The sequence below is a fragment of the Scatophagus argus genome, chromosome 22, assembly GCF_020382885.2.
Source record: "Scatophagus argus isolate fScaArg1 chromosome 22, fScaArg1.pri, whole genome shotgun sequence".
NCBI lineage: Eukaryota > Metazoa > Chordata > Actinopteri > Scatophagidae > Scatophagus > Scatophagus argus.
Genome location: NC_058514.1, coordinates 3,555,617 through 3,581,438, shown reverse-complemented (window position 1 = coordinate 3,581,438; position 25,822 = coordinate 3,555,617). Strand labels below are relative to the sequence as shown.

General features: G+C 42.7%; 2 protein-coding genes across 4 annotated transcripts in view; one reads left to right on the top strand and one right to left on the bottom strand.

Moving 5' to 3' along the window:
* ptn (pleiotrophin) overlaps positions 1-11,536 on the top strand; it is a 35,987-nt gene extending 24,451 nt beyond the window's left edge. Inside the window, exons 2-5 of the mRNA XM_046379648.1 lie at positions 503-597; positions 1,586-1,759; positions 4,446-4,607; positions 10,698-11,536. Coding sequence (XP_046235604.1) covers positions 504-597; positions 1,586-1,759; positions 4,446-4,607; positions 10,698-10,753 — 486 coding nt within the window. The 5' untranslated portion in view covers position 503 and the 3' untranslated portion in view covers positions 10,754-11,536. The remainder of the gene's footprint in view (positions 1-502; positions 598-1,585; positions 1,760-4,445; positions 4,608-10,697) is intronic.
* Positions 11,537-11,582: 46 nt separating this feature from the next.
* The window catches only part of chrm2a (cholinergic receptor, muscarinic 2a), a 66,774-nt gene continuing 52,534 nt past the window's right edge, over positions 11,583-25,822 (bottom strand). For all 3 annotated transcript variants that reach the window (XM_046379153.1, XM_046379155.1, XM_046379154.1), the window contains one exon: positions 11,583-19,404. In XM_046379153.1, the coding sequence (XP_046235109.1) occupies positions 17,855-19,363 (1,509 nt within the window). In that variant the 5' untranslated portion in view covers positions 19,364-19,404 and the 3' untranslated portion in view covers positions 11,583-17,854. The remainder of the gene's footprint in view (positions 19,405-25,822) is intronic.

The following is a 25,822-nucleotide window of genomic DNA, read 5'->3' as shown; positions in this document are numbered from 1 at the left end:
ATAAAATTGTTATTGTCATAATTAACATCATCAGCACGGTAATTTTGAATCTGTCTTTGCTTGCTTGAAACTACAGAGACTAAAGTTTCGGCAAATCAAATCAAACTCGGTATGTTTTATCTACTCGTGACAAGCTTTCACAGGGACTGACAGCAAACGCAGCTGTGACTGACAGTGTAGTGGCACACAGTGCAGACAATCAAAATGTTGATATTGGAATCCAGCTCAGTGGATGAGAGAGATGGAAATTCCCCAGGCTATTCCTCTGTCTCATGAGACCTGGGACAACTATTGCTTTTTCTTTTTTTCTTTTTTCTTTTTTACTCTCCCTCCTTCAAACAGCTGAATGTGTCAGGCACATTTTTAGAGAGTTCTCAAAAAACAAGGGACGCCATCCAGAAAAACTTGGTTCAATTTGCACTGAACAGCACAGGGCCGATAAGACTTTTCTGACGATGTAAAGAAAGCAGGGTTCTCCCCTAACGTCTTGGCTCTCTTGCAGAATGAATGGACAGAAGCAGTGGACACGGGTGGCTGCGATAGCACTCCTGGTGCTAACGGCGATGGCAGCTGAAGGAGGCAAAGCAGAGAAACAAGGTGAATGTTGCAAAGCTAAGAGAAAAATCTAGAGAGTCAATCTATCTCTGCAAGTTTAGATTGCATTTATATAGCGCATTAATACGAAACGGGAGCGGCATGTTCTCATCCCAGCTCGTCACATCTCATCCAGACGTGTGAGGAACCCTTTGACTTGGCATTTCTCAGCTTGTTTGGTGACAGAGTGGAAATGTCTGCCAATTAATCTCCTCAACATAAAAACAAGACTTTTTCTCATGCAAAGGAGTGACATGCACTATCACTTCCCAAAAGGCTGCACTGAGGGAAATGTCCCCCTTCACATCTTATTTAGTTGGACACAACTCTTAAAAACACAACATGAAAATGAAACAATAGCCTTTGGGGTCCAAGTAATTTGTCTCTGAGAATTTACCAGAGACAAATAGCGCTATCTTGCAAGGAAGGCAAAAGAAGTTAGATAACTCCCACTTGGGCAAAGAAAACAAGATTTAGCCTAATTTAAATGTAAGGGGGAAAAAAGTTAATTTGCATTGGAAATTAGTACAAGCACATAAACCCATTACATCTGCCTTGAAATAATTTGAAAAAGCCCAAGAGGGAGTAAATACTTTAATAAACACTGGAAGTTTCAGTTTGTTTTTATTAAAATAAGAATTTTTTTTTTTTAAAAAAAAAACAGTTTTTATAGCCAGAGCTGCAGATGTGAGACTTTTGTGTCTTGTTGGACCTAAAACTTTCCCCCTCTAACAGATGACTTGAACTTGACAAGGCAAAAAGCTCAAAATTTTTTGACCTGCTAAATTCCTTGCATGGCCACACAGCTTCAATATTTATATATGAATATTTAATTCAGAAAAAAAAAACGGTTGGCATTGAACTGAAGGACCTGCAGTCAAAATGCACGTTGTGAGACTTGTTGCGGCAAGAGTTGGCAGCTGAGTTGAGCTTGAACTCTGACGATGACGTTAGAAGGCTGTAAGGAACTGCTGTGCGTTTGATCCTGCAGGAAAGAAGGAGCGCAAGTCGGACTGCGGGGAGTGGCAGTGGAGCGTGTGCGTAGCCAACGAGGGCGACTGTGGACTCGGCACCCGGGAGGGAACGCGCACCGGTACCGACTGCAAGCAGACCATCAAGACCCAACGCTGCAAGATCCCCTGCAACTGGAAGAAGAAGTTTGGAGGTGAGGGTGGGACTGTTCAGAATTCACCAGATATGTCTTAGTACATGTCTACCTCTAAGTAGAATTTAAATAGTCCACAACCACCGAAAGATCCAGAGAACTTCCCTCCTTCTGTACAACCGCATGGCTTCCATCCCTGTCAGCCCACACCCTCTCCATGATGTATGCCGGCCTGTCACTCACATGAACAATAGTCCCATTTTCACAATAGGAATTAGTAAGCTAGCTAATTAGAGGTACAGCAGAAATGTCTGCTGAGGACGTGATACATCGTCATGGAAAACACAGGAATAATCATCCCGCTTTGTTGTTTGCTTTTTTTGGGTTTGAGACTGTGCAGCCTTCACAGCTGAAATGTCTTACAGTGACAAGCCTCAGGGACTTTTGTTCCACCAGTAAGGCCTGTCAGGCAGGAGCCTGCTGCTCTGCAATGAGGCTGTCACGAGTGATGAACACACTGCAGGATATAATGGTCCTGCTAACTGGCTATATAGATTATAGCAGCAAAGTTTTGGGGGAGGTGACAATAAGTTACACGCCTCTGGCCTTTAGATTGTAAAAAAACCAAAACAAAAAACAAAAGAGAAAAGAAACAGTGAACTTGCCCTTCTTGTGTTGTACAGGCTGAAAATCCTTGCAGACTGAGCCAGTAAATTTTATTTTGGGCATTTTTTCAATTAAAAAGATAAACAAATACTGCACCATTTGGTGCCTACACAAAATGTGTCAGAATTGGTGTGAAAAGACCCTGCAATTTAATCCTGACAGCCAAAGTTGGACTCTGACGTGATGCCGCTCATTAAAAGTGTCTGTCATTCATATAAGGACCATTTTGAGTAGTAAGCTAAGCACTGGTATGCAGCATATTGCATAAAGGAACAACATTATGTGGCTTCATGTACTATTACAAGATCCTTGTTAAAAAAACTAAAAATAAAGTGCAACCTTGGAATTATGGGACGCGATCTGAAGTGTGGAAGATTTGGCAAAGCTGCTACATCTGATTACATTATTAAACTACAAAACATCCTTAAAACAAACAAGTGGAAAGTAGGTTTTTAAGTTTTCAGCACATGACCCAAATGCAACTCACAGGAGTGCGACACAACAATGCAGGGAGAGTATAAATGTTGTGCTTTAAATAGGAGGGTGTGCACGATGCTGCAGAGCCAAGGTTGCCAGCAGCGTGGCCCAAAAAAAAGAGGACAACTGTGTGGGGCAGCTGATGCGATACGACCAACACTACAGCTAATGGACCTCTAGAAAATACAGATGCGTTCTCGTCCTGGCTTGTCAGTTACCGATGCTTTGTCGAGTCCTTTCTGGTTTGTATGAGACGTTCGGGGACGTGCCAAAACGTGCGGTATTTGATGCTATGGGGATGAGGCCGGGCTCCAACAAACCACATGAAAAAGTCCCCCCAAACAGGCAATAAGTGATAAAGGAAAGGAGACCAGACTTGAGTTTGAAATGGATTTTAAAATTCATAAAAAGGCAGAGAAAATTTCTAAATGATCAGATCTTCTCCAGTCATTCTGAAATCTATATGTGGATCTGTTGGGATGTAGGGTTGGTTATGAGTGGGTGTATGGTTTTTTTTTTTTTTTGGCCTACTTGTATGTGACACCTTAAGGAGGACGTGGGCTGCCTGCCAGATTCCCAGGAGCCAGCAAGGAAGCTCTCTCTCTCAGAGACAAATTATGGAGGCACAGGGTTTTAAAGGTGGATGCTCAGGAAGTCCCTGTAGGATTCTTGCAACAATGGCCCTGTCACTCCCCCTCTCCGCTCTCTGTGCCTCCTCCCCTCACCCCTTCTCTTCCCCTCTCCCCTCCTCTGATGGGCACCCTGGGATCTCAGAGGCAGTGACAAGGGGTCCAACGCTTTCATGTGAGAGGAAGCTGAGGAATGAGTGTCACAGCCTCGAGGGAGCCCGGCTAGAGTGGCAACAAAATAATGGAGGGAGATATGAAAGACACGGACATACAACACACACACACACACACACACACACACACACACACACACACACACACACACACACACACACACACACACACACACACACACAATATACATCAGCCACTGCTGCTATTTTCTGGAGCAATCTTGCACCCTCTGGGGTGACTTTATGTTGGGTTAAATTTGATATCAAATGAAAGCAGCCATGTGAAGTTTATTTGAGGTGCTGCTGAAAAGTGCTCTCACTTATCTGCTGCTAATTTGCATCTGTCCATTATTTCCAGGAGGAACAGGAGCCAGGCTGTTTTTCATTACACTCATCTGTCAGCGGCTTTCATCCTATAGGAAATATAAGATCAAAACTGCGACGCACCATCTGCTCATGTTAGCTAAAAGCCATAAGCGCCCTTTATGTTGTTCCTAATAAGAGCGGCTGGTGATGAGGTTTTAGGTGGACTCACTCTGTGGATCTTGGACAGGGAAAGGCAGGAGATAACAGCCAAGTAAATTAAAACCACTCATCAAACAGCCATTCAAAGTGTATGACGCACAGCTCGTCAGGCTCAAGGGACTTCTTTCAACGACTGATTGCAATTGACTGCTTTTTAAAACATTGTGTCAATTTTACCAGGTTGTCTGCTTGATTGCTCTCATACTATGGCTCCTCAGAGTTACTTCACTAAACAAAAGCATCTAATTACGTATCCGGTTTCTTTGTGTGCTACAGGGGAATGCAAGTACAACTTCGAGGCTTGGGGGGAGTGCGATCTGGCGACGGGCAAGAAGAACAGGACGGGAGTGCTGAAGCGAGCGCTCATGGATGCGCACTGCGCCGCCACCGTCACAGCCACCAAGCCCTGTGGGAAGATCCCCAAGACCAAGCTGCAAGGTAAGCGGAGAGGAATTGATTATCAGCAGATAAAATGTGACTCTCGCTGGACATGCTGAGTCTGTTGACAACAGATCCACTGAGGAATCGCCATGTCCTAAAAGATATGGCAGCAGGTGAAGAGATATTTTACTGTTCAGTTTGTGAAACTATGTAAATATACATCGTCACCAAACAGGGCTTTGAGATTTCCTGGGTCCCGATTGCACATGTGCAGTAGTCTTTCTCCCTCCCTCCACGAGTTCCCGCTTCACCCATGGACGTTACATCATGATGACATCAGATTTTCACAAATATAAAATCTCCATGCCCTGTCAAAGAGGACTTTTTTCTTTCAAATGCATTGACACAATCAACTTTAAGGAATTAAGCTACCTAAGATATGTTTATTTTAAGTCTGTCTTCGAAAACCCAATAGTGGCCTTATTGGACTAGTTTGAAATCAAATGTTATTATGTCATTTCGGATCCAAGAAGAAGGAAACTGATTATTTACAAGAAGCATCATTCCTGTACTGTCTGGCAATATCAAAACACCATAAACAAGTGTTTGCTTAATTAATGATAGCTGAAGGGAGTGTTTACCCACTGTATGTCTCTCTTTCTTCAGCTGTGTCTGACTTTCCTCTGGACAAGCTTGTGTATTTTGTGCCATTTTGGAAGTTCAGTATGTTTTAGCTATAACACAGAGGTGAAAATCTGAATATTAATTATGATTAATTGCGTCATTATAGGTATCAGGGTGTATTTGAGCGTGAGCTTCTTCTACCTTCTTTGTGATAATTACTGTGTAGGTTCGATCGCCGGTTGTCTCCTGGTACATCTCAGACTGATTGCGTCAAATGATTTTAGATTTCAGACTCTGCCATCTGTAATTCATAGTCAGGCCACCATCAGCATGATGGAAACCCACCTACTTAAGTGCTAAGCTGAAGCTCTGAGTGACACTGATAAAGCAGGGGTGAACAGGTTAACTCACTATTCAACTGTAATTACATGCTTTTAACTTTCGTCAGTTCTGTCAGAGGGACTGCAGTCAGGGAGCTGCTTTGCTCTCACTTGCCATGTGCTGAGGAAATGGCCAGTTGACACAAGAACTGAACTAACAGGAGAACAGTAAATAACGATGTGGACGCATGTAGAGAGTGCAGTACGTTACAGTCTGCCCGGAGAGATGGGTGTAAAACTGGTGATAAGAAGCTCTCGCTTCATTCCGAGTGAGTCGATGCCCTTTGTTAATTATGTAAACAAGGCTGTAACTGACCCACTGTGAATGTCCCATTGTCCAAACAGGATTATAATGAGTGCAGAACTGCTGCCAGTGGTCATAAACTGCCCTCTTATCACGCTCCACAGATGACGTGTGTGCACACACGGTTTGCACATGGAGTTTGCTTAACCTTACTGTCACTTCGTCAAACAGCCACAGTCAGGCCAAGCCTCAAATTACCAAGATAAGGCAACGTGAGCACGTCTGAAGATACAGGACATCCGCAGCTGCAGTTCTGCCAACTGTAACACATCTGTCTGCTCTTCTGTTTGTCTTACGATTTTATGCCACACTTTATTTGACTTTCAAAGGAGGAAATCTGTTAAACTTTTCACTCGGTAGCACAGCGTTAAAGTATCGTGACAGGAAGTTTCTTAACAAGCTCTACTATACTTGCCATCTGCACACTTTCTGTGATTTTCAGCAAATATACAGTACAGACAGAGTGCCACTGTTAAAACACAGATGTGTGGGTTTATTGTGTGCGACAAATGACCAATAAGGCCTCAGGAATCATCACTGTGGTCTGTTGGGAGCAAAGGCCAGTTCGAAACATATTTTGCTGTCACAGTTGGAGGATTTGTTGTGTATTTCCCGTCTGTTTCCTTTCATTTGAGGTGTTGGGAATGAAGCATATTCCATCATTCCATCACTCTTAACCGCATGTTGCTGGACTGTGTAGCTGTGGATGTGGAGTTTGAATGTCCACAGTTGCACAGTCCAAGTTTTACTTTTTGCTTTTGCTATCCTGGTATCTCAAACTTATGTAATGTTCGTCATCAGATCCTTTTGGTTGTCTTTGTATTGCACAGAAATTCAAAAACATCCTGAAGGAAAGCGTGAGCTCCAAATGTGAGTCCGTCTGGAGGATGCATGGTTACGCTGCTTCTTAAATGTTCCTCGTTTCATTCTGCCAAGAATACCAGTGCAGATGATGAACTTCTTCTGCTAAGAAATGCAAATGAAAATGCAGATATTCACATAAGGGAGTGTGTGCATACAAGTGAAAATGTCTTTGGTTTGCAGCCATGTGTGCAGGACTGCATACCTACACGCATCAGTTCTAATGAGGGCCAGATGTGTGTGTGTGTGTGTGTGTGCGCTCAGTGACAGCTGAAGAAGTGTGAGAGCTGTAAGCAGCACAGAAGCAGAGCACGGTGACAGTGGCCGAGATGAAGGGAGGCAGTTGGGAGAAGGAGACCTCGCCATCCGAGCGATGTGATTGAGTGATGTGTGGAGCGATTTCCCATGTCTGCCAGTTGGAAGATAAGACCTGGGAAGCAGAAAGGTTACTGGGGAAAAGAAAGAGGGGGTGCTGTGCACAATGAGGTGTGTACAGGAAGGCGAATTGTGTGTGCTTTTCTGTGTGTGTCAGGGGATGGCAGAGATACAGTCCACAGCAGCGGGATCAGAGGGCTTATGAAAAAAAGAAGATATGTTTGGCTTCGGAGTGACTGAGATGGAGAGAGGAGAGGCTACCTAACCCCACAGGCTGGGAGCAGAGATCTGCTGGGCCAAATCTGCAATTCTGAGCAGCCACCTTGGGTTTGGGAGATAGGTTTCCCTCGACTGCAGCAGGTTCGTCTGGGCTGAGGTAGCATCTGTCATTTGCAGATTCTGGAGGAAACAATGCTAAGAGGCGCCTCGGGAGCGATCTGAGATTCAGGGTTGCGTGTCTTTGCTGTCGAGCCCAGGTGAAACACAGACCCCGCGGAGCGAAAGAGAGAACAAAGAGTGACAGAAATGAAACAGCATGAATGCTTGTAGAAACCTCAAGGTCCCCGCCTTCTCTTTCAGCAGAACAGGAAGTGAGGAACGGGTGAGGGAGCGTTTGGATGCCGGAGTTGATTTCAGGCTGCACAAAAGGCTTTGTAGAGATGTTCCTGACGTGTCTGCATTTGTCTGGAGCCATTTTACTTGTGTCATTCTTTTTGGACAGACAGGTGCGGCCTTGGTTTATATATGAAGACATTAATTCAGAGCCATACCTTTCAAAAGGCAGAGAGTAATTACAGAAACTGAAGTACAGAAAAGAGTCTGAAGTTTTCAGGCCGGCCAGCCAATCTATGTAAAAGATAACTAACTTGTAATAGCTTAATTTTCTGCCTTCTTAGGCAGATTGTTCCGTCTAAGACATCACTGACAGACCATCAGTCACCATGAGATGATGACCTCAATGAAATTGTCCTGAGGGGGACACCACACTCTGCCTTTCAATCTTATGAAAAACTGAAAGTAAAATGTACTTATGTAGTACTTTCTTGACCATCAGAATGGCTGTCTCCCTGTGAGGGCTACACTGCAGTTAGTACGCATTGCTGCAAATGTGACATTTTGTTCATAGGTTCACATGTACGCTATATGGACAAAAGTATTCGGACAAAGGCTGTTTTTCAGGGGTTTGACTTGGCCCCTGACTCCCAGTGAAGGGAAATTTTAATGCTTCAGCATACCAAGACATTTTGGACAATGCTATGCTTCCAACTTTGTGGCAACAGTTTGTTGAAGGCCCTTTTCTATTCCAGCATGACTGTGCCCCAGTGCACAAAGCAAAGCTCCATAAAGACATGGTTGGATGAGTTTGGTGTGGAAGAACTTGACTGGCCCACACAGAGCCCTGACCTCAACCCCATCCAACACCTTTGGGATGAACTGGAACGGAGATTGTGAGCCAGGCCTTTTGGTCCAACATCAGTGTGTGACCTCACAAATGCTCTGCTGCATGAATGAGGAAAAATTCCCACAGAAACAAAATTGTGTGGAAAACATTCCCAGAAGAGTGGAAGCTGTTAGAGCAAAGCAAGGGGATCGACTCCATATTAATGTCTGTGTAATTATGTATTTATTTGTCTACATAAGAATTGTATTTTCCTTAGAATGGGACTTAGAGTGGATCCTCTTCTACAGATGTTTTGTTTGTAAAAACTTAATGTATTTGACACCTACAGTAACTTTGCATATTAAGTACACATTCAACAAATGTCAAAAAATGCACAAAAAAAAGCTTGGTCCAAATAAGTATTAACTGTAATTTTGCTCAGGACACATTTGAGTTGCAGAAGGAGGAAACGCAGAAAGGACTGCGAGAAGGGTCATGTGATGTGCAAATGTGACAGAAAGCACTTCCAGCCTGGTATGCGAGTCCCCATCTCACATATGGAGCTGATACAGAGTGAGCATGAATCCTTCTCTCCATCTCTGTCCCTGGAGAGCAGAGCATGCTGACAAAGACTACAGGGTGAGAGGGAAAAAACAGAGAGAAAATATTCAAACAGCTAAAAACAAGCAAACAAAAACAGCTGGAAGAACAATTTCTGTATTTGCATGGTCAAGCCCTCTCGGCACGTCAAGATCTTAATACCCGTGGAAGTCTGCAGTTGAGGTGACAGGAACAGATTTTTAAGATTCTGGTGTGGTGCACTTTCAGAATCTTAAAAGGCTGAAACTATTGAAATCTCATTGACTAAGCACACCGTAGTCAGCCAGCATGTCATTAGAGGATCTCTGAGTTGTCCTTTCAAGCTGATCCTTTCATACAGAAATTAATTCAGGATTTAAGCATTGACAAGCTTTTTTATATATCATCACTCAGATAGACTATGATGCTTTTTTCATACATTACTTCCCTTATGTTCAAATCTACCTTTTATCATGTGTCTAATAATTTTATTTTAATTTTAAAATAATTTTAATTTTAAATATGTGGCTTCTTTTTGGTCACATCTTCCATTTACATAAAGCTGGTCGAGTTGTGAATCTAAACAAAAGCGCTGTGGGAGGATCTAAATTTGGTGTTAAGTGCTGAAATAGGAACTTGCGTTGGATTCACGGCCTAAACAAAAGGGTGTGGATTATCCAGGCTGATATCTCTGTTCAGTGTGTCATAAGCTGAGAGGCTTGCTAGAAAACACTGTGGGAAGATTAATGGTTTCTAGGATCTACGAAATACAAACAGACGCATTTTTTTTCATAAATTTGCTCAAACATACAGAACTTCTTCATTCATACCACATTCTCTCTCTTAAGAGGAAAGTCTACATTAGCAATATAAAAGCAATAGCAATATAAAAGGCTGTGGATGAAAGTCTGTAACACTAAGTTTTATCAAATCTGGTGGAGGCAGGAAGTTAAAAGACAAAACTCCTTATTGCTGTGCTTTCAGTGCAACAGCTGTGGTTGTTCCTAATGTGACATGTCAAAATATCTGCCACGGAAAAAAAAGGAAGGAATCATCTGATTTCAACACAAAAAGTCTTGATTTGGGTATGTAATGCATATCTGCATCAGGCCTGAGTTTAAAGACTAAAACTGAGAGACACACACACAAGCACACAGCCTAGCAGATACACACAAACAGCCCAGCTGACTGACAGTCCAACACACAGCTAGCCAGGAGCTAGCTAGCCAAAGTGCTGCAGGTTGTGCTCTCTTCCGGTTCACCAGAGCGGAGAGGCCGCACAGCAGAAGAGGGAAACCATGCACTGTGGCTTCTGTCATGGCTGCCAGGTACCAATCCACTGTTGCGGGAAGTTGATAAAGCGGGCATATAGCGAGCCACCAAATCATTCCCCAGGAGAGAACAAGAGGAGGGACTGCGTGCACTGTCACAGCTCTAAACCTGCTCTTTGGCTAAAGGCATGGGGGAAAAAAAAACCTCATTAAAAAACTCATACGCTTGATTATTACAATCTGAAGCGGGGCATCTGTGCTCTTCATGCACACAATGGGATTTGCCTGTTTTCAAAAACATCACCTCTGGCACAGAAATTGTGTGGAGTAAACACTGTGGGTTGTAATGTATTGTCTCCTCTGTGCCTGCAGATGCAAAGAAGCAAAAGAAGGAAGGCAAGAAGCGAGAGCGCGCCCAAATGGACTGATGAGGATGTTTGTCCCGGGGAGGAAGGAGGAAGAGGGTGGAAAGATGTCTACTGCCCTATTTCAACACGGTTCCTCTTTATATGTCCTGTAGGTTGGCAGTAGGGAGCCTATAGAGCTTTGACAAAGCCAGTGGAAATATGACTCTTAGTGACAACGCGTTTTACTTTTTCTTCTTTGTAGCATCTGATAAGAAACAACTTGTACGTTGCGATAGGAGACATAATACTCAGCGGTAGGGATGAATAATGAATATGGGAAAGATTTGTTTACTAGTGTTTGTACCTAATGATGCTATTTTTAGGATTATTTTCTTAAGAACAAATTGGATAGGATTTGTTATACAAAGCATAGCCTAATTAATTTGAAAAACTCTCGGTCTGTGCCCCGACTTAATGAAGCAGTTTGCTTAAAGTGAAGCTCTAAACATCTTCACTTAATTAATTTGAGCAAAAAAAAAAGGTTGTGCTTTTTCAAGTGGCTTAAGTTAACGGTTTCCCGCCATTCCTCTGTTTTATTTTTCTCTTATTTCTTGTAAGGATAAACTTTCTGGAGGCTGCATGTGATAGCTACTGTACCTATGTGAGTGTGCATGCTGTTTTTAGTTTGTTTCCTCCTGCTGCTCTGTTGTACCTCAGTTTATATCCACTGAGTTGAACTCTCCAGCTTGGCTGTAAAAAATTAAAATATTCACTATTGTAGTTCTCAGTCTGGCCTTAACATTTTCTCCTTTGTTTCCTGTTACATTTCCAAAAATAAAAAAAATAAAGGTAGTTTCTCTTTCACCTCGTGTAGTCTGACCGTCACAAACTCCAAGATTTCTTACACATTTTGATATATTTTTATTTGAATTTCATTCTGAGAGAATATGGCACAAATGTAACCACTTGATGCAGTTCATCTTACAGTGTCTGAGGTTGGCCAGTGACAGCAACACTCAGATTCATTGTCCAGAACAAATAATCAATCAAGAATGCATCAAAAAGGAAATCAATACCATTGTTAGTGTACAGGAAATATCATAGTGGGGGGGGGGCTTTTGGGGGATTGGGGGGAGGGGACATTCAGATAATAGCTATTGAAGACGTGTATGTACATTTCAAATGTACCACATCTGACTTACATATAATGTATTGTCATATAGATATATACAAAGCAAACAATAGACTCTTAAATTTATTTTTCCTATTGCGAGAGAAGCCACAAGCCACAGTGAGTGAACACACAATGAACATCTACATACAGAAGCAAATGAAAAATGGACACTTGTGTTTAACGTTAACACTTGCAGCAGGCTACTGATTTTTCTTTTTTTCTTTGTCTTTTTTTCTTGTTTGCTGATTTTGTTTTAAATCCACCCTTGAAGTTCACACTGGGTCAATCAGCTCAACGCCCAACATTTTGGCCGGGGAAAAAAACAAATAACAAACCAAAAAAAAAAAAAACCTTCAGGATGTTAAAATTGCAAAAGTTATAAAGTGTGTCCGGTGAAATAGCAGACGAGCAGCTTCTTCCAAGGTGAGTTCGAGGCCTTGTAAATTTACAGGTGAAATGAAGCACTTGCCTCTGGGCCTTTGGGTCATTTTGAAACTAGTTTTAGCTTTTGTCCTGCTGCAGGGCTCCAGGTTTGCTCTTTCTCTCCTCACCTTTTCTGGCTGTAAAAGTCACTCCTGGTTCGCTGCTCCCAAATTTAAAAGTTTGGATCCGTTTGCTCATTTTGCAAGGCTGCAATCCCATTTCTTAAGAAATCTTCCCCCAAGAAATGCACATTTACAATATTTATACCTTCTTACTTTATAATCATCATCTTTAAAACACTTCCATAAACCATAATATTCACATCTTTATAGATGTTAAATTACATTTTTTATTTCAAACCAAAAAAAACCCCAAAAAAACAAACAACAATCTCTCTGTCTGTACACTGAACAGTTTGCAATACTAAATATGTACTTTGTACAATGATGAAAGAAACAAGTTTACAAAATGTGATAGAAAATGTACAATATTATGTATTTATACGTATTCCAGTACCACGCAAAGCTGTGTCTAAGTGAGTCTTTGGAAGCCTGTTGCTATTGAAAGACTGTTTGTAGAGGAAGGAGTGATGACAGAAACAATCACACTGTGTGCGTCTTCCCTGATGTGTGCCACAACGTTTCGTCCAATCTGATGTCTTCATGCTGAGGATGCCATTTAGAACACCTCACAGTAAACTGCATGCGCGTGCACACACACACACACACACACACACACAACAGCACTGATGTTACATATAATGACAGACACGCAGGGTTTCACAGGAAAGCACAATTTCCCACATGACAAATGTGTTGACACATGCACACACACACACACACACACACACACAGCAGATGGAAAATCACCCAAAATAGCCCACTGTGCCTCCAGGATAATATTGAAATATGTCACTGCTGTGACTGCACACTGTACAGTTTTTGATAGATTATTTTAGAGGGCATCGAGATGATGAGTTCAGATTGTTCAGTCCAAACTTTCGTTGCCTCTGCAATCAGGCCGCGGCTGTTAAGATGGAAATTAAAGTAAAGGGAGCTCAGAGCCGACAAACACAACATCTTTAACAAAGAAGGGGGTGGAAAAAAAAGTTAATTTGGGAAGGCTGAATAACACGCTGTTAAACGTGCTGCCACGCTGCAGCACCGTCTACAACATTCAGCACAGGCGCGCTCAGGATACAGCGGGGGATTTCAGGGTAAAAGAGCAATTTGTGTATGTCACTCTGGATAAGGCACTTCAAATTGCTCTGTACAATCTGGCGATATACAGTTTTCCCAGTAAAACTCGCAGCATGCACAGGCTGCTGCGTGCGCCTTCACTTCTGCTCGACTGCACAAGATTGTTGAGATTATTCTCGGCAACAGCCCCAAGAGCGAAGCCAGAGAAACCTTAAATTTGAAGTCGTCTCTGACAAACGTTACATGTCACATGTACTCCGTAAAAGGAGCTTAGCCCTTTGACATAAGCCGTATGAAGAGGAGCCCAGCTAGCTCTGACGGCACATTATGATCTGTTGATTACAATAGAGACAATGTTTACTCTAGTCCTATTAGACAGATGAACATCACAATACACGTCCTGTTCGTGGGCCTATACGCATTAGAATGGACTTATGGATACATGAAGGTCATAATAAACACAGTCAGTGAGAAATGGTGGATTCTGATTGCGCAGCACAAGAATGAGACTCAATAAAAGCACAGGAGCGATGGTAAACAGTGCCATATCACACTGTGTTTACACCAGGCGGCAGGTTTCATCTGGGACGCTCAAATTCCTGCAGCAAAACCCTTGGCTGACCTGCCCAGAACGGCTGCGACTTCTCCAAACATGGTCCACATGCAGCGTGATCCTCTAGCTGTGGATTTTGTCACTGACAAACCCCCACCCCGCCTCACCCCTTTTCTCTCTCTCTCTCTCTTATCTGTTTCATACGTACAAAAGTGTACACCTCAGGGGCGATCAGCCACATTTCTCCCTCACGTGCATGACAGCCGTTCTCGTTCAATGTCACCCACCGACGCTTTCACATTATGTCACGAGCCCCTTTTTTGTGTCACATCATCCACACCCCCACACTCCCCTCCCCGTTTCACTTTCCAACACAAAAGGCAACGCCTGATACGAGAATGTTTTGTTCTCGTCTGCTCCAATAACTTGGCAACAGGAGGAAGAGGAACGAGACTGTTTAGAAGAACTTTGCTCCTGATGTTTGAAGTTGCACGGCGTCTTGATAACCACAGTAAGCACTTCTGTTCTTTTAGATGCATCTTGGCCTTTTCCCCGCTCCAGGAGGTGATAAACTGCCATCACCTTCCATCAAACACCCAAGCAGCTGCTCAAACTGGGACCCCTGGACCTCCGCTTGAGCTGTGAGCCACTTACTCTCCTGCTGGTATCACTCAAACGACAGCTTAGCAAAGATTAATCAGATATTCTGGACGGCTCTTTACCCACCACCGAGATGTGTGACAGATGTCAGACAGAAATGGCTCGACTTATCACCGTGACGGATGGTTGGATGTTGAACTTGGATGGATGCCTCAGTTCCTGCTTGGAGAGATCAGCACACACCATCCGTGTACGTGCAGCAGTGGTGCATTCACTCAAATACTACAGTAAAATTTTAAATGTACTTGTACTTTAATTTTTGTCATTTTCAGCTACTTTATACTTCTACATGCCACAATATTAGGCAATAATATTGGTGGGAAAAAAAGTAAGGACCAAATGGAATTTAGCAACATTTGAACCAAGATCTGATGACTGCTGGCAAGTGGCTGAATGGTTTTCTCGAGTCACCAGGCCTCCATCAATCAAATCTGATCAAAGCACATCCACATTGATGTGATGAAACAGATCAGCTGAGATTTTGACTGTAAACTAATTTATTTTATATAATTTTGAATGCAGGACTGGAGTAATAATAGAGTAGTCTTACAATGTGATGTTGCAACTATTTCCTTTTTCCTGTTTAGAATTTGAACATATCTTCAACCACTGAGGTACAGCTTCACGCTCGAGATGTTTTAAACGCAGAATTTTTGCTGTCGGTGACCCACAAAGGACTCGCAAACTTGTCATTCATTTTTGTGTCTACACCTTTGAAATTTGAATGCAAGCGCATGGATGTTTATCCTATACTGTCTCTGCACATGTAGGAGCTGTAGGGCGTAACATAGCAGGGGGGAGGCTAGAATGAGTGGAGGAGAGAGTCAAGAAGAGAAGCTAATGAATGTACATGTGATATTTACATTACATTCACGACCTCACATATGAGGCAGAGACTATAACAGGATCAGGGCTGTGTGGAGCACTAAGTGGGCCATGGTTGCACAGCATACAGGCGCAAGCTGAGCGTGTAATGGGCAATCTTTAATCTCAAATGTAGGTGTTCCACGTTGTCCCGTAATCTGATCAGCCTCATGGTGAGTTTTCATTATAGGATCTGTCCCACATCTCTCTTTAAAAAGGAGACAGCCTTGAGGAGCTGGTCTTTGCAGGCATAATTCTGTGCAAAGCCCCCCTGCCAGCAAGCGTGGCAGCCTCCTGATGGAAAATTCTCATGCATATTCATCACTACTACTGGTGAGCATACATTAATGTAACTGAGAATTGTCTAATAGGTTGAAATGATGGATGACATGCATGAATACACAGAACACGTCTTACAGTAAATTGATGTTTTCTCATTTCTTTTGTGATTAAAATAAGCACGACTATTTATTATTTTTAATTTAAGAATATAACGATTCACATGGAATTAATTAACTCGCTCGTTAAAGCAAAAAAAAAAAAAAAGAGAGAGAGAGAAAGAAGAAGGTAGTTTACAGAAACAGTAAAGACGCGGAACTAGCCCTTATTTAAATCACAGAGTCGTGACCCGTGATCAGAAGTAAACTCCACTCCTGGAGCAAACACACATGTCAGCATGTACACACACACACACACACACACACACACACACAGAGATCTTCGCAATCATCATCAGTACAGTACGCATCAATCTATGAATCAAATGACCTCTCTCATTCATCCACACACACACACACACACACACACAGAAGAAAAAACTTAAGGAAGTAAAAGCCCCCGACACACTGCCTTCCCACTGACGGCAATAAGCCACAGACTCTGAGCTCCAGCCACCTGTTTCACTCGCCGAGTTAGCACTGGTGAACAGCAAACATCTTAACAAACAGCATAAAATATACATCAAACACCCCGTCAGCAGATGTAAAAGCTGACATGATGCGGACTGAACGGCTGGCTAATCAAAGAGAGCGACTGAACAATCTCATCTCACTTTTGTCTTTTTATTTTGAGGCTGTTTACTCTTGTTGCTCTTAGACTCTTTTGGTGATACTCTTTAATGATACACGGCAGGTTATACTGAGTGAGTTTTCTCTGATAAAGAACCCAAATGTGGAATCAACAAGTTATGGCTTTCACATGGGTTATGTGAGGGATCATTTCTTTGCCAGGTGCACTGACTTACTGAATTTTTGCTTTCTAACAAAAATAATTAAATTTAAAAAAAGTAAAATATTCCCACACATATAAACACGTGTAAAACCACAACTTGGTTTTGGAGATAAAATGAGTTTGATGCTCCCAGTCTTTATGCTAAGCTGAGCTAAATTTGTCCTGGCTTCACTAGGATAATGAATAAGCAAATTTCCCAAAATTTCAAACTGTTCTTTCAAATCAAAACACTGAATTGTAGTTGAGTGTGCGTCCATCATGGAAATCTAAAAAAAAAACAAACAACAAAAACATTCTCACTTAACGCAGCATTAATGTATTTATTTATCTATCATGTGTTAATGGCGACTCGTTTCCCAGAGGGGCTCATCAGTCGATGGGACAGCATCCAGCCCTGATGTGACAGAGGTGTGTGTGTGTGTGTGTGTCAGAGGCAATCAACACAAGCTGCCCCACTTTACTGTGCATGTTGCTGGTTGGACGTGCCACGATGAGGTCCACAGACGGACAGAAAAAAGGAGGAAGGCGGGTGAACACACATACTCGCAACCAGCACACACCCACATGTGCACTCACATAAACATTGAGTATACACTGATATGTACAGTTATCTACAGGTATCTTCACTGAACTTCAAACTTCTGAGGTTTGTAAATTCAGTCAGCCCTATTTTCCCATTTTGAAGTTGTCTTGTGTTTTCGTACAGCGCAGATCTTCCTCCGCTCTTCTTTTCTTTTCTTTTTTTTTTTATCAGCTCAGTGTCACTGAGCAAGTTGCTTTACACACCTTTGCTTACTACACTGAATAAATCAGAAATTTTTCACAACCCTACTTATCTTTGCTGCTTCTGCACGACACATCTCATGCAACTGGCATCAGTTGAATTTGTGTAAAGTGCTACAACCGGTTATTGAGAGAGAAATATGATAAAACAAATGATTAAGTGGATTAAAGCAATTTCAAATGGACTCTTTCAGTTTTTATCATGCTCACAAACCTGTTTCACGCACACACACACACACACACACACACACACACACACACACACAACCAGTTCATACTTCACCTCCTTCTCATATTTATCTGGCTGACCTAATATTTTTATACTGGCAGAGGAGAAGATGTTTGAATGTCTTTTTAAATGTGACATTGCACAGAGCGTAGCAGGCCGGGTTGATGGTGCTGTTGATGTAGCACAGCCAGTAACCAATAGTCCACACTGTGTTGGGGATGCAGCTCGAGCAGAAGGTGTTAATAAGCACCATCACATTATAAGGAGTCCAGGTGGCTACAAAAGCTACCAGGATGGCCATTATGGTGCGGGTCACTTTTTTCTCCCGTGATGGCGCCGCTTTCTTCTTCTTGTTGGGAGGTTGCTTTGTCATCTTCACAATCTTCCGCGCCACGTGATTCTGCCGCTCAGTGGCCGGGACGATCTCAACGGTGGCGTTGGATGGGGTGTAGCAGTCACCCTTGGGTGATTTAGTCTTGATCTTGATGCAGGTCAGCTTGGAGGCCCCCGCCTTGGCTCGCTGACGCGGGAGTGGCTGGCTCGTCTCTGCGCTGGAGTTAGCGGTGGAGGGTGCCGCCTCCTCGTCCTTCTGAACGGACGCAGCCACACTGCCGGATGTTGAATCATTGGAGCTCTCCTTCTCTTCGCCGGGGGCGCAGTTCTCCCTTGCCACCTCGTCACCCTCGGTTTCTCCCTCGGCAGTGGTCGAGGAAGGCCCTTTGCCATTTTGCAGCTTTCCATCATGCTGGTTAGCTCCATCATCAGCGCACTGGCTCTGGGGCCGACCTGTGTCTTCTCCTGGTACATTGTTATTGTTGGGTTTGGGTGTGTTGTTACTCCTCTGGCCAGGCGACAGGGGCTCTGGATTCACTCCCGACGGCTTGCGGTTCTCCTTCTTCACGCGGCTCTTGCTCGCTCTGGAGATCTGCCAGTAGAGCTGGATCATGATGATGACAGGCAGGTAAAAGGCGGCAATGGCGGTGCCAAAAGTGACAGCGGCATTAGAGAAGAACTGGATGTAGCACTCCTTCTCAGGCACAGTCCGTCCACCAACAATGAACTGCCAGAAGAGAATGGCTGGTGCCCAGAGGATGAAAGACAGGACCCAGGCTGCAGCAATCATCATTCCTGCCATCTTGGTGGTCCTTTTGACAGGGTAGCTGAGGGGCTTGGTGACGCAGAAGTATCTGTCAAAGCTTATGATGAGAAGATTCATGACAGACGCATTGCTGACAACGTAGTCCAGGGCTAACCACAGGTCGCACACCACCGGCCCCAGGGGCCAGTAGCCGATTACTATGTAGACTGTGTACAAGTTCATAGAGCACAGTCCAATGATGAGGTCAGCACATGCAAGGCTGAATAAAAAATAGTTGTTGACAGTCTGTAAGTTCCTGTTAACTTTGATGGAAAGCATGACCAGGATATTTCCAATAACTGTAACCAAACTGAGGGAGCCAGCCACCAACACGATGAACACCACCTCCACAGTCTTGTAGGCGCTTTCGCTCTCTTCCACGACTTCTGTGTCATTGCCTTCGGAGGCATTCCAGTAGGTGAAATTGAATACATCCATGGCATTTGGTCTTTTGTTGCCACCTCCTACTCAGATGGAACCTACAAAAGAGAACAAAAGAGAAAAGATTTGTAATGAGGTGCAAAGGATGACTGTGACAGCCTCAGCTTTTTAGTCATCTGAAGACGTGTAACTCGCACATTCTGAAGTTTCACTCATTCATTTTCACCCAGTAGTTTTTATACATTTGAAATGCGTTTAAGAGAAAGAATATAAATAATGTAAAAAACACACTGATCTAAATTAAAATATCAAATTACTGTGGAGCATTAGCAGCGCTTTAACATTTAATATGCAGTTATTACTTTTAGTCACTTTCATCTTTTCATGTGCAATGGTGGGAGAGTAATGACGATCCAGAGGTAGATTATAAATACATACACGTCTCTCTAAACCGTCTGTATGAGCAGTGTGACCTTTTCTATGTTACACCTTTTAGCTCGTCTAAAAGCAGTTCATTTAAAAACGATGACAATTTTGGCTGTACGTCAATTAAATTGGTAATTAAAAGCACGGATATGTGGCAGAGATATTTTTCATAATCAGTGCCTAAATAATGTCTCCCCATTAGACACTATCTTAATTACGGGGGGGGGGGGGGACGCTAAAAGGGACTTCACGATCTAAATGCATATTTTTGTCTGATGAAAAACAAGATGTGAGCAAATGAGGCAACAAGTCAGATGAGGATATCACAATGGTAGCTTTCAGCATGGCACCGCAAAGTTTAGCATCGCATGCAATTCAGTGGAACAAAGTGCTTGTTTACTCACTGGATAACTGAGGTTATCAAATGTGTAATTTTGTATAAAAGTGTTTCCTCAATAGTCAAACCTGCAATAACAGACAACAAATTTCTCCAAGTAGAAATCCACATCATGGCTCTTCAAAGCATGTTTCATGTGTATTTTTTTTTCATGCAATGTGCTCAGAGTTGTTTTTCTCCCGGCTTTTGTCTGCCTGTCCACTTTCATGGATACATTTTTCAACCACATAATGCCTAACGACTACAGATTACTAATGGCTCGGATTTCTGTCTTTTCATTCCTTCTGTATGTGTTCCCAAACCCCTGCATTTATGTTGGATGCAATGGTTTTTTAAAAAAGAAAAACTATTCAATATTAGCACGTATACGCTTTAAAAGGAGAGGAAAAAGTCTAATTATGCGCCACACACGGTCCATATTACCCAGAGTTCAATAAAAACTTTAAAAGGAATTATTGACAAAATTGGCACTGACACTTTATCTTCAAAGGTCCATTTCCAACTTGCACTTGAAAATTCTCTTCATACAGCACTATAAAATTCTTTTGATCCTCAAGTGACCCACTAGTTCTCGCTTTTAACCTTAAACATTTGTCCGTGTTGTAGACCTTGCTTTGATTTATACACCGCTCACCTCTACGTCTCACAGGCCTTTGATATTAGCAGGAATGTGGTTTGTCTGCTCTGCGTCTCGAGCTGGACCACAACTCCTGGAGCCGTTTCAGGTGCTGTGGGTCACATTTTTATGGGCGACTTGGCGACTTATCCCTTCTCAGACATAAATAATCAGGCTGGAGAACATCTTTTTCCCCCTCAAGCTGCTTTTATTTTTGTGAAAAAATAAAAATGTATTAAACTTGCAATGTTTAGCCTGTAAATCAGAAACTTTTTGAAAGTTCTGTTGTTGCTTAAGAGGAAGACTGATATGGTGTCCAATAAGTTTGCTGACAGTGCAGTGAATATAAATCTTGGGTAATTTGACTAAAACCCACAAGGAAAACCACTTGAGTTTATCACTGTTCAGACAACAGCTGCAGTTTATTAACGCAAGACAGAACCAAATGGTCTGTTCAGTTAAGAGATAATTGTTATATTTGAAAAGTGCAGACATATTGCAAATAAATCTGACTCATTTGCTGAAGAACACGCACCTTTCAAGAGATTTCCCCTCATGGTATATCTCTGTTGCAAAAGTAATCTTCCTGTTTGCTCTTCTTTCCTCCCTTTTGTAATTCTTGTAGCTCAGATTACGTCTCCCTCAGCGTGATTTAAACCTGACGGGGACAGTAGATTGGCCATCTGATGAGGGAAAACAGTGTGAAACTGATGTATCACCCTGTAGCTAATGAAGTGTTGTGGGTGACGCACTGCTGCAGCTGGAGAGCCATCTTGTCCAAGACTTTGCCATTTCGGGCTTAAGGGTTTTTAACAGTTGAGCACAGTTGCTGAGTAACTAGTGAACATTCACTTATCTGCTGTGCCAGAAATCCCTAATCATTGCATTAGGCATGGAGCTAAGCTGGCCTAATCCCCATAAAATGTTTAAGTCCGCCGATTTATATTCAAAAACACCAACAATACAAATGAGACACACTTGTGGCTCGCTTGAGACAAGTGGATTAGACAAGTAAAGTGGATCAGTATAGATGGTTATAGCGCAGTGGTGACAGTTAACTCCCCTTGCTGCTCTTTGTCCACCTCCAGCTGCATAAGCCTTGTCCCACACCTGAAATCTGTGCCACAACGCAGCCAAAGCTGTGACCCGGCTAGAGTCAACTAAAGATGCGTAAATCCCTTTCAGCTCAATTGGACAGCCGTGGTTTTCTGACAAGGTCTCAGTGGAGCTTAGACTTTGTTTCAAAGCTTCCATCCACATACTGTGAGTCATGTTAGCACCAGCCTACTGCAAGAAGGCACTTCTGCTTCCGAGGAAAGCCAGTGTTTTATTTGACCCTTCAGGCCGTTTCACAGTTTTGCCTGTAGGATTCCTGCTCACATATTAGAGATGGGTCATGACTTTCAAAGAAGAAAAAGAAGAAAATCTTCCTGGGTGTATATGTATAAAATTGGATATATTGTACTTTATTTTTCATCCAATTCTAAATTTGTTCTAATGTTCCATGTGTGAACCATTAAGGGGACCACAAACCTAAATTTAGTTGTGCAAACCAGCATTGGAAAATCTCTTTGATCTTAGTCATAAAATCGTTTTCTTTCTGTGACTATTGTCCTAAAGAATATATTTTCCCCTGTTTTTCAGGCTGTATGGTTGTGACATATTTCATCGGCTTTTGTGGGAAGTAAATTACTCGACTAATGAAGAGTATGTGCACATCCCCACTGCCATGCTGATGTACATATAAATGAGCTGTTGTAGTCAGTGTTGAAATGTCCAGATAAGATCAGCTTGTAGTCCAATAGTATTAGGAGGTTCCTGCAACAACACCACAATGTCTCGCTACCGTCCCTGAGGCTTGTTACCATCAACAGGCCAGGCCAAAGTCTACAGCAACCGTGCATAGTCATTTGTATGTGGCCACATGGATGGTCAGACACTTCCCACCAAATATCAGTGTTTTGCTTGAAATGCCCATCCTTTTTACATATATTTATCTCAATGCCCTGGGATACGGCGAACAATAGTGTGGAAGTTGTACTGAACAGAAGGAAGACATCTTTGCTTCACTGTTGACTGGCATCCCAGCAAGCTGAGCATGAGTGCAGTTGCCATCGCCTGGGGAGAGCAGCAGTGGCATTCTTGGCGTAGCTATCAATCACACAGCTTACCTGCAAGTCTCAGAACTACTGCAGTGCATCTGACAGAGCCCAATCAGAGCACAAGTGACACATCCATTATTCTTCTCAGAGAAATGAATATTCAGATTTTTCTTGTTTATCTCACCACACTTCTCGATGGATTAACACACACTCAGAACTTTAAGTAAAGTACAGGATAGACTTGGCATCACTGGGGTTTATCTTAGTCATTCTTACACTTTTGAGCTGAATGTGTGCCAGTTGATTCCGCAATCCTAAATTTGCCCATTTTGTTTAGTGTATTAGAAAAGAAGTCAGTTGCTGCCATGGGAGGACGTGAATAAATGAGCTTGAGTATTGTTCTATGTTCCGTCTTAGGTATTCCTGGCGCTGGCTCACTAGAGCTGAAAATTGCTTGTGCCCTCTGGGAAGCAGAAACGGCCAATCTCACCCTTTCTCCACAACTTCTGTTCTGCCTTTTGTAGTGGACTATGGGATGGTCATGTGACTACTGAGCAGAAACACATAACTGTACTGAAGTTGGAAACAATTATTTTTACCTGCTTTCCCTTATATCTGAAGCCAAATAACCGCTTACACAGTTCACTGGTTTTGTCAGGGACAGACAACAGGTTCCACCTTTCTGATGATGTAGCCTCAAGCATAAATATAGGAAATATTATTGCCAAATGTGCCAGCTGCATAGCTGCTCTGAAGCCGATGCACTTGGCTTCCTCCCTGGTGTCCAGATTCCCATTCCCCATCTTTGAGCACTGATCCAAGGTAAAGCCCAGGGCACCTGCCCCCTGCTTTCAATGATTACATGCATTTTTATTGCAGGCCCTCTCCATGGGAGCGTGCAGGGTTAGGCTTTCGTTTACTTGCTGTTTGCAGGGAAGCATGACCAGAATGCAAAAGCTATCATTGCTGCAGTACAGCTGCTCCGCAGGGGGTGTAGACCCATTCAGCACTCCTCCCAGTGGTATTACAGTTAATGGATATGAGCAAGTTTTAAAGAATAAAAAAGACCACTTCTTTACATGCTTATCCAAAGCTCAAGGGTTCCTTATTGTAGACAAGCATAGATAGTAGTTTACTGTCAAATGTCATAATGTGAGAACGTCCTGGTTAGTGGCTGCAAAACAAAGTGAAGGTCTTTTTTTTCCCCTCTCTATCAAAACAATTTCCTATGTCTTTTTGGACTCTCCTAGTAGGTCAAGTTCCTGCTTGGGTAAATATTAGCTTGTTTTATCCTAAGTGTGTGTAAACTACTCTCTTTCATTCTGCCAGGGAAACTGGCAAAGCACTAAGATACACAGCCACACAAGTGCCGGCAAATATTTGAAGAGATGTTTAGCAGGAAATGAAAAAGGTGCCGATAACCATCAAAGCAACACACCGTCTCTGTGCTGTGATGAAACATGGCTACAAAACAATTCAACTCTTGAGCTGGTGAAGTATAATTACAAATTTGCATTCATTTCCTCAAGCTCTTTCCACTGTCTCAGGGGTATCAGACGGGGTAGATCTTGACAGATGCCTATAGAGATTCAGTGTAAATATTTATACAGAGAATTATCGAAGACATTTATCCGTCCACTCTCAGTTGTTTGAGGTACTGGATCATGGTGCCAGTGGGTTAAACAAAGTAGGTCAAACATCCTCCTCCCTCACCCACAACTATATGGCTAGCCGTGGGGTGCTCCCTGCCCACAAACAAAAAAAATTATGAAATTCCTCCAGCAAATTTTATGAAAGTATCCTTTTGGATCTCCACCTGACTCAGAGGATATCACTACAGGGAATACCCCACTGGGAGGCTTTCAGGTCAGAACAACTGGATCCTTTCAACTAAAAGGAGAAGAGATTCTCCTTAAAACTCTGCTTTTAACCCTGTCCCTGTAGGTGCTTACAGGTGAGCCCTGACACACTCTGAAGAAATACAGTTTTTGCCATTTCCATAAATATTTTGGCACCTTTACTTATCAAAGAGATCCAAACAAACTTTGTCTTATAGAAGCAAGTTAATCCCAATGCTTTCAAGGATTCAGGGATTCAAGGATTCAAGGAGCTTTATTGTCATTTCACACATGTAGAAACATGATGTGGAACGAAATTTGTTTCCCTGGTCCTGGTACAAGCCCAATAACCTACAAATACTAATGCTATAAATATAAAAACATCACTATGTAAATATAAAAACAAAAGGACAATTGATGATGAGCACCAAGGCATCAGACTTGAAGATACCAACCTTCACCCCAAATCCTTTACACTTGGCTGCACACCTGTCAGTAAAGGTCAGAGGCAAATATCATCAGCAAATGAAAAAAAAAAATAGGGATGAAATCATAAGGTCACCAAATTGGACAGCCCACAGAGCCCAAAGCCCAGGTGGAAGGCACTTATCTATTGCCAAGTACACCTACGTGTGTCCCGCTCCAGTTATACAAGGACTGTAAGGCTCATAGCAATGGCCTGCATACAACATTTTCTACTCCTGCATACTGAATTCTTGTAAGACTCTTAACTTATGACTGGTGGGCAAATCTGAATAATGTGAACCCATCCGGGCATTGTTTCCAGAGTATGAGCTGTGTTTGGAGATTAACCCAATTGTATTTAGTTGGTATCGCTCGCACACAAGCGCCCATCCCAAACCTAACTCCATGAGGTGGTTTCCTGTTTGAGGACACCAGTTCCCATTAAAGCCAACTCAAGGGGGTCTTGGAATTTCACACCTCACTTGGGGCTAATTTGTCTTGGGAGACACCAGGAGTTCTTTCCTCCTTACAACTTCCAGGGTTGTAGGGGCACACAACATGATAAATCTGATTAACGGATGGAGTGTCATACTCTTATGGGATTACTTGACGCTGGCCTCTGATTAGAAGTCAAACATTGGCATTATGCATGAGAGAATGTAATTACGGAGA